Source organism: Lampetra planeri, chromosome 53 (assembly GCF_965212315.1).
Source record: "Lampetra planeri chromosome 53, kcLamPlan1.2.h2, whole genome shotgun sequence".
NCBI classification, from domain to species: domain Eukaryota; kingdom Metazoa; phylum Chordata; class Hyperoartia; order Petromyzontiformes; family Petromyzontidae; genus Lampetra; species Lampetra planeri.
This window is the reverse complement of record NC_136159.1, coordinates 5886784-5903559: the sequence shown is the minus strand read 5'-3', so window position 1 is coordinate 5903559 and position 16776 is coordinate 5886784. Positions and strand designations below refer to the sequence as shown.

Sequence of the window (16776 nt, the reverse complement as noted above, 5' to 3'; positions counted from 1 at the left end):
AAAATCACGATTCATCATCAGCCGATGATCTATCCCAGGCGTTGGCAACATGCGGCTCATCAAAGGAACGGATTCGTGACGTCACTTACCAAGGGCCCCACCACGTGACCTCGTGTTCACCACGCAGTGCATCGTGGGCTCTTGAAATATTGAGTTGTTTCTTTCAACAATACCGACTTCGACACAAAAATGATTCTTGTTATTTTTTTTGGTTTGCCGGGCGAACTTTATTGCTCCATCTCCACAAATGGAACGTTCCTCGCGACGTTTCGAGCCCCCCACCTCTCGTCTGTCTCTCGGTGTAACTCCGAGCGTGCACCGACCTCTCCATGCTCCGGCAACATTACAATAATAATAAACACATTCCTGCGGAGGGAGCTGGTAGGAACGTTGGGTTGCTCGGTCAATGGCCTGCAGGGTCAACGGCAGCGTGGTGTATTCCGCAAATATGCCCGACTGTGAGGGCGGGCACAAGCCGGCGTGAGTAGGTTAAACATTTAATTTTATAAGGGCACCACGGGGTGACCAGCCCCTCCCCACCCAGCCCCACCCCCCACCCAGCCCCTCCCTCCCATCCCAGCACCTCCCTGCACGACGGAAGGACGGACACAATAATCCCCTGTGGGCTAGTGTAACCTCCCCAAGCCTCCTCACCCAGCCCCTCCCCACCCACCCCTCCTCCCCACCCAGCCCCTCCCTGCACGACGGACGGACACAATAATCCCCTGTGGGTTGTTGTAACCAGGAGGTTCCTACCAGTATAACAGTCTGCGCTGCTATAACGCTGCGCGTTTTCATAACGCGAATTGGACAGAACGCGATGAATGTATTCGGGAAGACATTTTTTTAATATAACGCGGATGCGAATCGGATATAACGCGATCGAGTGAACAGAACCACGTTGCGCGAGTGGGAATAAGCGGCAGAAACGGCTGCCTCGCAAGGCGGGATGCTGCTGGATGCTTCTGGACGCTACCCACGAGCCTCAGCCTTTATTCAGCCTGCGTACGCATCTCACGTGTTATCGCGTACTGTGCTCTACCCGACATTATTCATTTGCAACGCGATTTTTCCATAACGCGGTGTTCTTCAGGAACGCAACTACCGCCCCGGAGGAGAACAGACTGTAACAAGAATGAACAATAAGCCAACGCTCGTGCTGTCGCCGCGTTAGAGAACAGCTGACAATGCTCGGGCCGACAGCCAATCTGTGGCTGGGACCAGTAAAGCTGGGGTTTGAGGGTCACGTTGGTCAGAGGTCAAATGCCACCACTGACCCCGTGCCATTGTGGAAGCTCAGACACTCGGCCGCGAGAGCCGGTGCACAAACAGAAGGCGTCTAGACTGGGGGCTCTTCGAGGATTCGTTGAGACAGCGACACCCCTCCACCCCCCGCATTGTACGCACAGCGGTTAAGAGCACCGCACTGTGAACCCGAAGGCCCTCGTTTGATTCCCATTCATGGCTTGACATTCGTGGAGAGCGATACCTCAACCGGTCCTGGGCCACCTCTTCACAAACTCCACGCTTACCCCCACCCACACCCACCTATGACCGACACAAGCAGTGGGAAGCCTTCATCCGGCAGCGGATTAATACAAAGTTGGCAATACTTTGATGTGTTGTGGCCGGCTCAGATGCCGCTCGACCCTCTCATACAATTTCAATTAATACAGCCTCTGCATGAAACTGCATCTGAAGACATTGTACATCGTGTGGAAATGTGTCGCAACCAAATACTTTGAACGCGTGACGTTGATTCTACATTGCGGAGGGAAAAACCGGAGGCCCGGGAGAAAAATCCACGCGACCACGAGGAGAGAGAGACACGCAAACTCAAAACACAGGGTGCTTTAAAAAACGTTAACACTTTTTGAGGGAATATCGTTTTTAATGTAAAAAGAACGGATAATACACTGTAACATGATAACAAATGTAATGTTAATAGCTTCAGAAAGTCAAAGAGTTTCCACTTGTTCCCCATCATTGTCAACACGTGCCTGGAATCTTCTCCAGGTGATCTCCAGAGCCCGAAGGCACCACATCTCTCGAGGTATTGCTCCAAATTCTCCGAAGTGTTAAACAATTTTTTGAAGCACCCTGAATATACACATACGGATACGCAGGCAGGGCGGGTGGCGGTGGGGTGGGTGCTAATAGTCAGAGAAAGGGAAACACACAGGAGAGAGGAGAGAGAGAGAAACGCTGCAGCACAGCCTGGGACCAAGCAAACCAGACCCCGACACCACCACTGCGACAAAAACGATGAGCCCCAGGGGCATCCAGGGCAAGACCAAACGAGTCCCTAAGCATCCAGAGACACTGGGAGCCATTCACTCACAAGCCCTGAGGGCAGTACAATGAGTTTCAAGGCAACCTCCCCCCGGGGCATTAGACAACGCTCTCGACAGAAATATGAATACACAACTGTGAGTGGGTCAGACTCAAAGCTACGCACAGATGGGTGCACACAAAAAGCCTCGATGTACTGCCACCTCCTGGCCACCTCGCAGCCGAAGGGATTTGAAGCGGTAACTCCCAAAGAGAGCGAAATCAGGTAATTATTGTTTTCCGTCGGCGTTTTTCACTTTTAACGGAACGTGGTTGTGAGAAGCAGACTTTACAGAACTACTTTCAACATCGCTCCCAGTGACTTCGTCCACACACACTAGAGGGGTCAACACATTCCCACGCACTCTGCCGCAGAGGAAAAATGTTCATCACACATCAAAAGCCAACGTTTGATCCCGAGAGAAGCAATTTTTTTGCTCCCAAAATAAATTGCAAAAAAACAAATGTGTAACGCGACCGTTTGGCGTGCGGTCATTGGTGACCGCGTTACGACCATCGACTCTCTCCACTTGGCAGGACCCTCCTGGAATAAAAAAAGGCATGTGACTTGGTGGGTAAACAAGTGGGGGTACAAACAAAAATGATCTCATCGGTGGCTGACTCCGCACCCATGACCTCCGAACTACCCAGCAGCCACCTCGCGTGGAAAAAAAACAAATTCAAAGCGACGATCTTTCTTTCTCGGTGTGCGAACGTCGACCGACCGTGCTGACCGAAACCCACCGCCTCTATCCACACTGGAGACCCCCCCCCCCCCCGCGCTCATGTCACGGTCGAGTAGCCGCCGACACCCGGATTCAAATCCAGGATCTCAACATCCACAACAAAAAATAAAAATTTGGGTTAGATCACGTAAATTTAAATGTGCGTCGTTAAAGCCGCCCACCACCCGACACAGCCAATTAGAAAGGTTTGTCACGTAAACAGAACGCGGCAATTCGTTACCACTTCAGCACACCGGTTGGGTTGTGTGTTGGAGAGTAAACTCACAGCATTTAAAATTCGAGTCCTGTGACGTTTCGCCGGCGATTACAACCAGCTTCATCAGGCGACCCTCTCCCCCCCCTCCCTGACCACCTCACGGCATCAACAACAACATCAACAACCAAACAGTTGACGTAGTAAACGTAACGAGGGCTAAACGGTGTGACGGATGGGTTTTTTTTCCCCTTAAATCCTCAGCAGGTTCACATGGTGCTCTCGAGGGTGCGGTAACTGTCCTTGCTCTTGAGCTCCAGGAAGTGTTTGGGTCTCCGCGTGCGGGGCCCCGCCGCCGGGAGGTACGTGACCTGCACGGTGGCGGCTGCGGCTGCGGCGGCGTCGGAGGTGTTGGAGGCCGCCGCAGCCGTGGCTGACGAGGACGACGAGGGGACGTTGGCGGTGCACGTCGACGACGACGGAGACGTCGGGGAAGCGGGCGACGAGGTGGAGTTGCCCGCGGCTCTCCGCGGGCCGGAGGTGCTGTGACGCCCGTCCGAGGGAGGAGAGTTGGTGTCGCCGCTCGTTGACGAGCCGCCGCCGCCGCCACCGCCGGGGAAGCCGAGTTCGCGAGCAGCTGCCCGGTGCTGCTGCTGCTGAGCGATCGCCTGCGACTGCACGCTGCGGGGGTTTCGGCAACACAGAGTAGCGGCCGTAGTTCACAGGTCGCAAACGGGTTTAGATTCCTTACCCGTACCCGACCGCACCAGGGTCGCAAACGGGTACCCGTACCCAGCCGGGTATCGGGTAGGGTACGGGTATCGGGTACCCGGTTGCGACCTCTGCCGTAGTCAGCTGGGCGCAGTGGTGGTGAGATGTTAACTCCATCGCCTGGTGTGCAGGATGTCGTGGGTTCGACCCGGACCCTGACGCCTGCCGTATATTTGGGAGTTTGCGCGTCTCTCTCCCCGTGGTCGTGCGGATTTTTCTCCGGGTCCTCCAGTTATTCCCTCCACATTTAGGATCGACATCAGGCGTTCAGAATATTTGGCTGCTATAAATGTCCGTATGATAAGCCACTTCGTTGAGCTATCAATTAGCAGCTAGGTGGCTTCTGAAAGATATCTATATAGCTCAGTGGGCCTTACCTGGTGAAATAAAAATCAGTTTAGTTTTTAGTTTAGTTTGTTCGCTATTGACTGAAGGCCACGCCCGAAGCCGTCGCCTTCCGATGGCGTTGCCGGCCGACACAACGTACGCCGAAAATTATGTACTGCCGCCCCCTGGCCCTGCTTGGGCCCAAGCTAGACCAAGATGTCTCATGAGGCCAGCGTATCACGGGCTTGTGTCTGGCTCGGCTCGGCAAAGTCAGTGGGAAAGCACCCATACCCGTGCTGGCTTGGCTAGGAGAATACAAGACGTCAAACGTTACACATTCATTAAAATATTATTGCATTGTATATTTTTTCACTCGCTTGCTTACCCATTCATGAGCTCATTCAGGAGATCCATGTACTTCTCAAATTCCACTTCTCCAAACTCCTGGGAAGGACAATCAGGACACGGATGTTACATTAATCACAGGACGTTCCTTCCAGCCCTTCCGATCTGAGTACCGTCTAAGTGTAAATCCGGTACAGGATTTCCTTAAACACACAACCAGAGCTGGACTTTGCAGGATTGAAAGACAAACCAAATTTAATATTACGATTTAGCCAGGTGCGGTGACACACACCTACGATACGGAACCGTGAAGGCAAAGATTGGTGGATCACGAAGATTTGTGAAAAACTCCGAACCCACTTCACTGCGAAGTTGCCAGGAGAAACTATTTTTATTTTACACCATTGGTACCTCATTTGCCAATAAAAAATACGATAATTGTTTTTTTACCCTTTTATCTGGCAACAAAACTGACACCTTTTTTTACGAGGAGTCATGTTTGCATAGACCACAATACCTGCAGTCATAATGCAAACAAAAAACATGTTTTCAGTCATAATGCAAACAAAAAACATGTTTTTTTTTGCATTATGACTGCAGGTATTGTGGTCTATGCAAACATGACTCCTCGTAAAAAAAAGGTGTCAGTTTTGTTGCCAGATAAAAGGGTAAAAAAACAATTATCATATTTTTATTTTACCAGGTAAGGCCCACCGAGCTATGTAGCTCCTATTCAGAAGCGACCTGGTGACAAGTCATAGCTCAACGAAGTGGCTTATCATCGTGTGAAAATTTATAGCAGCCAAAGACTCTAAACCAGTGGTTGTTAACCTTTACTGCAGCGTACCACCACTCACGGAGTGACTGATGCGAGATGCAACTCTGCTTCTCAGAAAGGACATCTCGCACCCCCAGGGGGTGAGCGCACCCCACGCTAAGAACCAAAGTTCTAAACGAATGACTTGAAATGTGGAGGGAAAAACCGGAGGACCCGGAGAAAAAAACCACGCCACCACGGGGAGGCGTCCTGGTTGGGTTCGAACCCCCGACCTCCTGTATACCAGGCGAGGTAGTTAACATCTCACCATCACGGCACCCCTAAGTGGGTTAGTCAACCCGTCTTACGGTGAGTAAAAAATTAACCCGTAAAAAAAGTTTTTCACTATAAATCCTTTATATGCGTGGCGGCTAGAGTCCTCTCGTCCTCTGGCTTGAGATGGCTGCCACCTATGGGTCAGATGAATGGCTGCCACCATTAAGCAATTGGTAATTAAATATAATTTATTTTTTCCTAAAAAGTGTAAAATATTGGAAAAAAAATTTCACGAAAATACATTGTCACGCACAACGAGTCTGTGTGCAAAATGTCAGCTCGATTGGATCACGGGAAGTGGGTTAAAAAACGACCGAAAGATTTGCACGGTCGTAAGCAAGCAAGTGAACTTAATATAAAGGATTTAAAAATGGCATTTACTTGCCGAGGAAAGCCTCACTGAGTATCGCGATTATTTTTCAGGAGGGTCCTGCCACGTTTTCACAGTAGGGGGCGATAACACGATGTAACACGATTTTTGTTCCTGGGTAGGAAGTGTTATTTTCTAATCGCTTGTGCCTCAAAAGTACAGAAAATGGCTGTTATCCCCCACAAACTTTGCTTTTGTGACCAGGACTTTACGTGATAGACGACCGAAAGATTTATACGGTCGTAAGCAAGCAAGCAAGCAAGTGAACTTAATATAAAGGATTTAATAAGTATAACCCGTAAAAACAAAGTTTTTCACTATAAATCCTTTATATGCGTGGCAGCGAACTTAATATAAAGGATTTAAAAATATATTCGCCTGTGGAGGACGCGGGGATCGATCCCGCGACCTTTGGCATGGGAAGCGAGGGCGCTACCAACTGCGCTACTCCGCCACGGCCTGTGGAGGGGTTACGCTCTGGGCTCTTACACTGTGACGTTCAGCCAAAGCCATGAATGAGTTCTATTTGAATATATGTAAAATAATTTTTTTTTGCCTAAAAAGTGTCTCGCCCAACGAGTCTGTGTGGAAAATGTCAGCTCGATTGGATCACGGGAAGTGGGTTAAAAAACGACCGAAAGATTTGCACGGTCGTAAGCAAGCAAGCACGCAAGCAAGCAAGCAAGCACGCAAGCAAGCAAGCAAGCCAACTTAATATAAAGGATTTAAAAAGGCCCCCCCGCCACCCACTCCCACCACGCCTCCCTCTACTCGCCTGCGTGCCGTAGCGGGCGTGATCGTAGGCGTCTGCGAACGCGTGCACGGTGCTGTCGCACACGGTCAGCTCCCCCGGGTGAGTCCTCAGCAGGTCGAGGAGGTGCACCCGGAGGTTGCGCGCGTGGCAGCGCATCAGCGGCTCCAGCTCCTGCAGCCGCTCGTCTGTGCCAACCCCAACGTTGTTGTGTCAGGGGTTAGGGCGACGCGGTGGAGAGATGTTAACTACCTCGGCTGGTACACAGGAGGTCGTGGGTTCGATCCCTACCCTGACGTCTGCTGCTGTGTATTTGGAGTTTGCGTGTCTCTCTCTCTCATCATCATCACAGTGGCTAGGAGATGTTAACTACCTCGCCTGATGTGCAGGTCGTGGGTTCGATCCCTACCCTGACGCCTGCTGCTGTATATTTGGAGTTTGCGTGTCTCTCTCTCTCATCATCATCACAGTGGCTAGGAGATGTTAACTACCTTGCCTGGTACGCAGGAGGTCGTGGGTTCGATCACTACCCTGACGCCTGCTGGTGTATATTTTGAGTTTGCGTGTCTCTCTCTCTCTCTCATCATCACGGTGGCTATGAGACGTTGACTACCTCGCGTGGTATACAGGAGGTCGTGGGTTCGATGCCGACGCTGACGCCTGCTGTATATTCGGAGTTTGCGTGTCTCTCTATCTCCCCGTGGTCGCCTGGATTTTTCCCCGGGCCCTCTGGTTTTTACCTGCACGTTTAGAATCAACATCGCGCGTTTTTTCCACGCGAAGATAAGCGACTTCGTTGAGCTATCGCTTGTGGCCAGGTCGCTTCTGACAAAAAAGCCGTGTAGCTCGCTGGGTCTGGTAAAATAAAACATAGTTTCGTTTAGAGAACAAGGCAGCTTAAGTCGAGGGGGTGGGTGGGGGGTTTCATGTCGAGTGACGAAGGTGGCCGGACGGGCCTAGTGCCGATGCCACTCCGCCCCATCGTGCACCGCGCTAGCTCACAGCTCTTGCCCCAACAGTCTGTTAAAGGCTATACGGGCGATCTTTGTCTTTGTGTGTGTATGGTGATGGGGAGCGGTGGTGTAGCGGTTAGCGTGCCGCGCTACGAGCCCGGCGACCCAGGTTCGATTCCCGCTCACGGCCAACAACACCAGTGACAAATACCTAATCCGGTCCTGGGCCTCCCCTAGATCGACTGGGCCTCAAATGAGTACCTGGTGAGGTGTGTAAACATCGCCACTGGGGAGACAAAGGCAGCCAGGCGTGGTGCTGGCCACCCACCCCCTCGTGTGCCGTGTCGGCCTTCATAGGTGCTCGCTAACAGCACTTGCCCCAACAGTCTGTTAAGGCTATACGGGGCATATTTGTCTTTGGTGGACCCCAGAATGTTCGACTCAAACCTCAAACAACGCAGCACATGTTCAACTCACCCAGCTGATCAACAGCATCAAGCGCTTTCATTCTGTACAAGTAGTTATATCCACCTGCAACACAACCCACAGACACACCGTCAACAGGTCGTGATCCATCCACTGTTGGATGTAGTAGTCCTCTCCCACCCTCCCGCACCAAGTTGCTCCTAAATTTCCACGTGATAAGCCACTTCACTGAGTTATCATTTGTGGCCAGGTTGCTTCTAAAAAAGCTAATAGCTCAGTGGGCTTCTCCTGGTAAGATAAAACATTGTTTAGATTTATTTGTATTTTTTTTTAAGTGATGTGTTTACCTTTCCTATACTTTACACTGCTACTGTGTTTTTGCACTGTTTGTTGTTGTAACGATCTGACCCCGTGCCCCTGACTGGACCATCTGTCAAACAAAGCTTCGAAGCTCATCAAATTCCTCCAATATAAACAAAGATCCTGATTCTGTCTCGCTTGGCTCTCGCAGCGATCCACTGTCCGCACAAACAAGCCCCGATTCCTTCGCTCTCTTCCCGATTCCTTCGCTCTCTCCCCGAGTCCATGGTGGACGTCTTCTCTGGTGTTGTCCCCTCCGTTGGCTGCCACTTCGGTCGTCGAGTCTCAACCAGTGGTCCCTTCGAGCGGCGCGTCTCGCTCAAACCCATCGGGGAGGCCGCTAATACTAACGATGATGACATTTTCACGCGCCACATTTTGCAGACAAGTCAACAACTCAAGTGGCGCGGAGGCGAGCTCAGGGCTGCTCGAAAGCCTGACCCAAACGGAGAGAGAGGCCTTCAGATGTTCCTTGAAAGTCACAGTGCATTTGATGTTACGGATGTGCAAAGGATATTTAAGTCGATAAACAAGAAGCCAACGTCACGCCCCCACGGGTGGGGTAGGAACTCCTCCGCACCACAGGCGGTTGGGTGACCTTTCGCGGCTCGGCATCGCGATCTGATTCAAGTGGCGTGTCGGTTTTTAGTTTGTATTCATCTCCTTCGTGTTATTACATTAAGTTGTCAGCGGGCTGGGCCAGGGTTTGGCAAAAGATGTTGCTCACTTTTCACTCGGGAAGCCAGAGAGCAGAGTCTCGCCGCTAAAACAACGATTACTTATATTTAACGCACAAGTAACAAATATACTCTGAAAGAGAATTAAAATTTAAACAACTTCAAACATTGATGATTGCCAATGATTCTCATCGTGTTATCTGGGACACTGTTCCAGTATCCAATCAAGCTATTATTTACAACACCGTTAGATCCAACTGATCTTCGAGGAGAGAATTTTTGCAATTTAAATCCAGTGCTTGAACACCATCTGTCTGGGTGCACAGTAAGATAGGTAAACTTTTCCTTAAAATTATTTTTTTCTCCAACAAATAAAATCTCGCGTATAAAGAAGAGCAAAGTGTTCCCTTTCCCTTACGTCTGCAAATGAGATTTAGTTTAACTTGAAGAGATCAACAAGGTGCTTCCTGCTGTAAGGTACCTAGCATCCGCCATATTATTTCCCTCCCTCGTCTCATTTGTAGGGTTTTGTTCACGGGATGAAGAGTCTGGCAACGGATATTTTTGATCGATTTTGCAGAGTTGGCGTGAATGCGCCCTCAATCAATCGATTGATCCCAGTTTATCACGCTCTAAATTAAGGCGGTTCTGGTTCCTGTACGCTTTAGAGATCAGATTAGATTGAAAACTCGTTTCTTTAGAACTGCTTTTTGCGTTTAGTTTGTCATCCTTCCCCCGCACCTCCCATTAGCACGGTTGGCTATGTACGGTGCGAAAGAAGTTCAACACACGTACCCACGTACAGTATTGTTCTTCTTCTTCTTGGTTCTTTTGGTAAAGTCGTCACGTAGAAGGGAAATAATAAAATAATAAAAATAAAACATAATAAAATACAATTCTCACGACGTTTCAGCCACAACGCAAGCAGCCGTCCTCAGGTGAAGAACAGGTCTGTCGGAAAGACAGCATCTGTATTGTTCTTGTGAGCACTACATCCGCCTGTGAGAATGCGCCGCAAGGGAAGCTTACGCACAATTTGGCCCGAGCTCCTGCAGCTGCTGAAGGCGTGGGTCGGACTCCGTCAGGAATTTGGGTGCCCACGAAAGCTCCTGGATACGACTCAACCGCCTCTCGATCTCCTCCCTGAGATCCTGGAGACACACAAAGAGACAAAGATCCCCACCCCCACCGTATAGTGCTTACCACATTGCATTGGCCCTTCCGGTTTCTGAACGAATACATTACAAGGTTGCACTCATTACCGATCGCTCGCCACAAATGAACCACAATACCACGCCGATCTCGTCGAGGAGTATAAACCATCACGCCAACTCCGGTCATCCTCGCAACGGCTTTTGGCTAACCATCGAACAAAGATGGTCACTGCATCGCGCGCTCCGGATGCGCTTCTGCAGCCGTTTGGAATGCCCTTCCTTCCGATATTAGGAAGCCATTGGAGCGATGTGCTTTTAAATGAAGATTGAAAACTTATTTCTTTCTAACTGCTTTTTTGTGTTTAGTTTGTTGTCCTTCCCACGCACCTCCGATTGGCACGGATGGCTTCATATGGTGCGAAAGAAGTTCAACATACATACATACACTGTTGGTGGGGCAAGTGCTGTTAGCGAGTAGTAGTACCAATGAAGGCTGGCACGGCACACGAGGGCAGTGGGTGGGTGGCCAGCACCACGACCAGCCTCCGTTTCCCTCCCCATGTTTACAAACCCGCACCAGGTACTCGTTTAAGACTGAGTCCAGCTAGGGGAGGCCCAGGACTGGTTTAGATATTGGTCGCGAGCGGGAATCTAATTCAGGACGCTGGGTTCTCGTAGCACGGTGTACTAACCACTACACTGCCACTCCCCTGTAGAAACGCACATGGGGACACACACACACAAACACCACACTCTTACAGCCAGAGCTCCAGAGGTCTAGAAAATCAAACAAACTATTTAGTGCTGGCAGTGGTGCACAAGTAGAAATAACAAAACACTCAAGACATCCGTCAACAACGTAGTGTGTTCTTAAAAGGAAACAAATATTGAATAGCTGACGCTAAGGGCAATGTCACATCTTCATTACGCATCAATGGGCTCACCGGAACGTGAATAAGGGCCAAAATATTACCTGTTATATATATTACTTTTAAGGCCAGTGTTATTGACGAATGCGTTGAGAGGTCACGAGCAAGGCTACCATTCGGAACGGAACACACGGAGGTCATAGTGAGCACGGAAAATCTATAAACCAAACTATTTTTTCTTTTATTTTATCAGGTAAGGCCCACGGCGCTATATAGTTCTTTTTCAGAAGCGATCTGGCTATCACAAATGATAGCTCAACCAAGTGGCTTATCGCGCGGAAATGTATAGCAGTCAAATACTCTTAAACGAACGTTGATTCTAAATGTGGAGGGAAAAACCGGAGGAGAAAAATCCACGCGACCACGGGGAAAGAGACACGCAAAGTCCAAATATACAGCTGTCAGGGCAGGGATCAAACCCACGACCTCCTGTATGCCAGGCGAGGGAGTTAACATTATCGCTACCGCGGCGCCTAAAATCGCGAATTTAAATGAAGCCTAAAAGCGAAATTTAGCAAATTACTCTTAGTCACACATTAGGGTTAGGCGCTTCCAAATATTTATTTTCACAAATAAAATGTCCGCACATCGTGCGCTGAAAATACAAAGATACTAGATTTGAAGCTTTCGTGACAGCAAGGATTCATATTCTTAGGTTTTTTCGGTAAAGTCACGTAGGTAAAAAATTTAAATTCATAAAAGTAAAATTAAATTAAAATCACGACGTTTCAGAGGCAACACCTGAAGATGGAAGCTTGTGTTGCCTCCGAAACGTCGTGATTTTTATTTTATTTTTTATTTTACTTTTATTAATTTTAATTTTTTACCTACGTGACTTTACCGAAAAAACCTAAGAAAATACAAAGATACCTCTGTACGTTTAGAATGTCCCTCTCTTTACCTTGGGTGCGTTGTGACCCACGGCCACATGGGGGCCTCTGTGACTTCGCATGGTGAAGCGCATGATCTGCCGCTTGGCGAAGATGAAGAGCAGCACGAAGACCTGGGGCCACAGGAAGAGAGACAAAGACGGCTCAGCCGTCGCATTCGGCGTCGTCTTTTTGTGCGCACACACACGTGTACCTGAGCAGCGGGTAAAGGGTGCAAGCCCTTCGTAGTACTTGGCTCACACCGCTGGAGAACCCCTCTTAGAAGTCTCTCTTCATAATCAACGTTTTTGGGTTGAGATCGCGTTATTTATAAATGTGTCGTAACCCTCCACCACCCGACACGGCCAATCAGTAAAAAAGTGTCACGTTGACAAAAGACAAATAGTTCACTGCTTTAGCCCACCGGTGTGTTGAAGCGTGAAACCACAACATTTACAATTTGAGTAGCACGACGTTTCGCTGGTAATTGCATCCAGCATCATCGGGCAATTCGCCAGAATGGTGAGGCTCTGCTCTGTCTCCCGTTCTTATATAGAGCAGCAACAGGGTGACGTCATCATTAACTCATTAACTCATCAGGTGCAACGATTTGAGGGGGGGGGGTTATTGTAATTATATACTCTCTTCACTAACTTTCACTGGGATTTTTGCACAGCGGTTTTTTTTTTGGAAGATTTGCTGGTTTATCCCAGGATGTTTCTGTTGTGCGTCGTCGCTTTAAGATGTTCTTCGTTCATATTTTGTTTGTTACGGTTGGACCCGACTTAAGAGCCGCATGGCTCATAGGGCTATGCCAAATAAATTAAACTGGAAACTAATAACTCTTTGGTTTTTTCGGTAAAGTCACGTCAGTAAAAATAAATAAATGAAAAAACTAAATTAAATCACGACGTTTCGGAGGCAACACAAGCTTCCGAATTGAAACTAATTTTCACAAGGGAGACCGCTTTGGCCGATAATTAATACATCGACTTAAAACTTTCGTGACTGCAGGAATTCATATTCTATGGTTCTTTCGGTAAAGTCACGCAGATAAAAAATAAAACATATATTTGTATAATTTTTTCATTTGTATTATTTTTATTTTATTTTCCATCTACGTGACTTTACCGAACGAACCATAAAAAAATGAAGACATCATCAGCGTGAGGGCCCCGCCACACATTTGAAACCATTGTGGGTTTGACAGCAGCACGGTGATGGGCGTTAACGTCACACGTTGTGTATCGTCTGGGGCCGCACTACAGGCCACCAGGGGCCACACTAAAGGCCACCGGGGGCCGCACTACAGGCCACCAGGGGCCACATAAAGGCCATCAGGGGCCGCACTAAAGGCCACCAGGAGCCGCACTAAAGTCCATCAGGGGCCGCACTAAAGGCCACCAGGGGCCGCACTAAAGTCCATCAGGGGCCACATAAAGGCCATCAGGGGCCGCACTAAAGGCCACCAGGGGCCACACTAAAGGCCATCAGGGGCCGCACTAAAGGCTACCAGGGGCCACACTAAAGACCACCAGGAGCCGCACTAAAGTCCATCAGGGGCCGCACCAAAGGCCACCAGGGGCCGCACTAAAGTCCATCAGGGGCCACATAAAGGCCATCAGGGGCCGCACTAAAGGCCACCAGGGGCCACACTAAAGGCCACCAGGAGCCGCACTAAAGTCCATCAGGGGCCGCACTAAAGGCCAACAGGGGCCGCACTAAAGTCCATCAGGGGCCGCACTAAAGGCCAACAGGGGCCGCACTAAAGTCCATCAGGGGCCGCACTAAAGGCCAACAGGGGCCGCACTAAAGGCCATCAGGGGCCGCACTAAAGGCCATCAGGGGCCGCACTACAGGTCACCAGGGGCCGCACTAAAGTCCATCAGGGGCCGCACTAAAGGCCATCAGGGGCCGCACTAAAGGCCACCGGGGGCCGCACTACAGGTCACCAGGGGCCGCATTAAAGGCCGTCAGGGGCCGCACTAAAGGCCATCAGGGGCCGCACTAAAGGCCACCGGGGGCCGCACTACAGGTCACCAGGGGCCGCACTAAAGTCCATCAGGGGCCGCACTAAAGGCCATCAGGGGCCGCACTAAAGGCCACCGGGGGCCGCACTACAGGTCACCAGGGTCCGCACTAAAGGCCGTCAGGGGCCGCACTAAAGGCCATCAGGGGCCGCACTAAAGGTCATCAGGGACCGCACTAAAGGCCATCAGGGGCCGCACTAAAGGCCAACAGGGGCCGCACTAAAGGTCATCAGGGACCGCCAGTGACCCGCGGGCCCTGCAATGAAGACCACCAATTCAAGGAATGAACTTTAACCTCGTAGTCCTGGGAGTGGATGGGTGTCTCAAGAGGTCAGGGGTCGCTGAGCCTGGCACCGCTCAGGGCCAGGGTTCAAATCCAGATTTCGGCCGCACGTGATTGAAGCAAGGACTGGACACTCACCCTCACCCCCTACCACTCACTATCTCTCACACACAAGCTAAAGCCGAGTTTCAAGATCCAAAACCTCATCTCTCACGTTCACCCAAGCGACACAGCTCACTCGCAGGCAAGGTAAATACTCACCCACCCTCACATCTCTCCCGTCACTCAAACTCAACCACCTCACCCTCACCAAAGCTCGCCTCCGTCTCCCCCTACAACCCCTTAGAGATCTCTCCCCTCGGCCAAGCTCAACCCTGAGACCCTCACCCCGTTACTCACCAGGGCTCCGTACGCGATCACGAGCACCGCGTTCACCCCCGCGATCCTGAACCGCTGCCCCTCCTGACTGCTGCTGTTACCGGCCATGGTAAGAGGCTCCCTCCGTGAGTGAGTCTCCCTCCGTGAGGCTCCGTGAGTCTCCCTCGGGCTCCCACGTGAGTGAGTCTCCCTCCGTGAGTCTCCGTGAGTCTCCCTCGGGCTCCCACGTGAGTGAGTCTCCCTCCGTGAGGCTCCCTCCGTGAGGCTCCGTGAGTCTCCCTCCGTGAGGCTCCGTGAGTCTCCCTCCGTGAGGCTCCGTGAGTCTCCGTGAGGCTCCGTGAGTCTCCGTGAGGCTCCCTCCGTGAGGCTCCGTGAGTCTCCCTCCGTGAGGCTCCGTGAGTCTCCCTCCGTGAGGCTCCGTGAGTCTCCGTGAGGCTCCGTGAGTCTCCCTCCGTGAGGCTCCGTGAGTCTCCCTCCGTGAGGCTCCGTGAGTCTCCCTCCGTGAGGCTCCGTGAGTCTCCGTGAGTCTCCGTGAGGCTCCGTGAGTCTCCGTAAGGCTCCGTGAAGCTCCCTCGGGCGTCAGGAAGAAACTGTTTGTGTACAGCGCGTGTATCGATTCACAAATCGCGCTCCTTTGAAAAGATTTCGGAATCGAGTGTTGTCGATTCCTCTTGGTTACAGCTGGAGTTCACCCCCATGCCTGTTTATTGGACCTGTGGTAGTTAGTTACCTGTTCCAACTCGTTGGTAGTGCTGTTTGTTGCTGGCTCGTTTACTCTCTCTAGCCCCGAGCTCAGAAACTGCTTTCAGCAATCGATTCTCACATTCACGATTCTATTGGGTACACGTTAATCGCGATTCTAAGGGGCTAGGTACACGTATCGATTCTAAACGCGATCGACTCTGAAACCTCGCGAAACGGGAATCGATATCGGAATCGCGTGAGAATCGATTCCTGTATTGAGTCTATTTTTTGACAGCTCTGAGCCGGTGGTGGAAATTCCACGTTCCGATGGCGGGACAAAGATCATCCATCGAACCGCAAATTGGTAGTTAATTTATCGGCCCTGGATGGTCGATGGGCTATCATACCGCTCGCTCTACCAGACCCCATACGCACCCTATATATCCCCACAAAGTGGTAGGTATTTTATCGACCACGGTGTGATAATGGACTGAGTCAGCAGGATTTGAATTCTGCTCGCGTTACCGCTGAGCCGCCTGGCCAGTTAGCTTGTGGGTTCACACCACCACAGACTGATTCTATTTCGATTTAAAGCTTTCGTGACTGCAGGGATTCATGTTCTTGGTTCTTTCGGTAAAGTCACGTAGAAGGGAAATAATAAAATAATAAAAATAAAACATAATCAAATAATTCTCACGACGTTTCGGCCACAACGCAAGCAGCCGTCCTCAGGTGAAGAACAGGTCTGTCGGGAAGACAGTGTCTTTCCGACAGACCTCAGGTGAAGAACAGGTCTGTCGGAAAGACAGCGTCTGAATGAACACCACCACGCTTGGAGCGTATATTTAAGCTGGGTTGGAAGGGGAAGAGCGCCTTGACAAAATAATTAGCATATCAAGAGGAATTTAGCATATTTATCGGAAATGTAGATATGGGATTATTTTATTAGTTTTATTTTTATTTCCCTTCTACGTGACTTTACCGAAAGAACCAAGAAGAAGACTGATTCTATTCACCAGAATACAAAAGTATAGCAAATAAATAATAAAACATGTATTTTTAAATCAAATCAGGATTTGTGATTATTCATGGCATCTTTGATAACG

General features: G+C 50.2%; 1 protein-coding gene across 1 annotated transcript; it reads right to left on the bottom strand.

Annotated features, from left to right (window-relative positions):
* Positions 1-825: 825 nt before the first annotated feature.
* LTAP1 (lipid transport auxiliary protein 1) lies at positions 826-16748 on the bottom strand. The gene is made up of 7 exons (XM_078617135.1): positions 15008-16748; positions 12328-12429; positions 10377-10494; positions 8358-8411; positions 6952-7115; positions 4754-4812; positions 826-3951 (listed from the first exon to the last, which is right to left on the bottom strand). Exons 1-7 carry the CDS (start codon positions 15092-15094, stop codon positions 3540-3542), a joined length of 996 nt encoding a protein of 331 aa, XP_078473261.1. The 5' UTR covers positions 15095-16748; the 3' UTR covers positions 826-3539.
* Between the last annotated feature and the right edge of the window lie 28 nt (positions 16749-16776).

What these genes read in the sequence shown, in the direction of transcription:
- LTAP1 (XM_078617135.1), bottom strand. Translation starts at nt 15,094, where the DNA reads ATGGCCGGTAACAGCAGCAGTCAGGAGGGGCAGCGGTTCAGGATCGCG. An exon ending in TGATCGCGTACGGAGCCCTG is followed by an intron (nt 12,430 to 15,007) that starts GTGAGTAACGGG and finishes CTGTGGCCCCAG; the next exon opens with GTCTTCGTGCTGCTCTTCAT. An exon ending in CTGAATGAGCTCATGAATGG is followed by an intron (nt 3,952 to 4,753) that starts GTAAGCAAGCGA and finishes AAACCCCCGCAG; the next exon opens with CGTGCAGTCGCAGGCGATCG.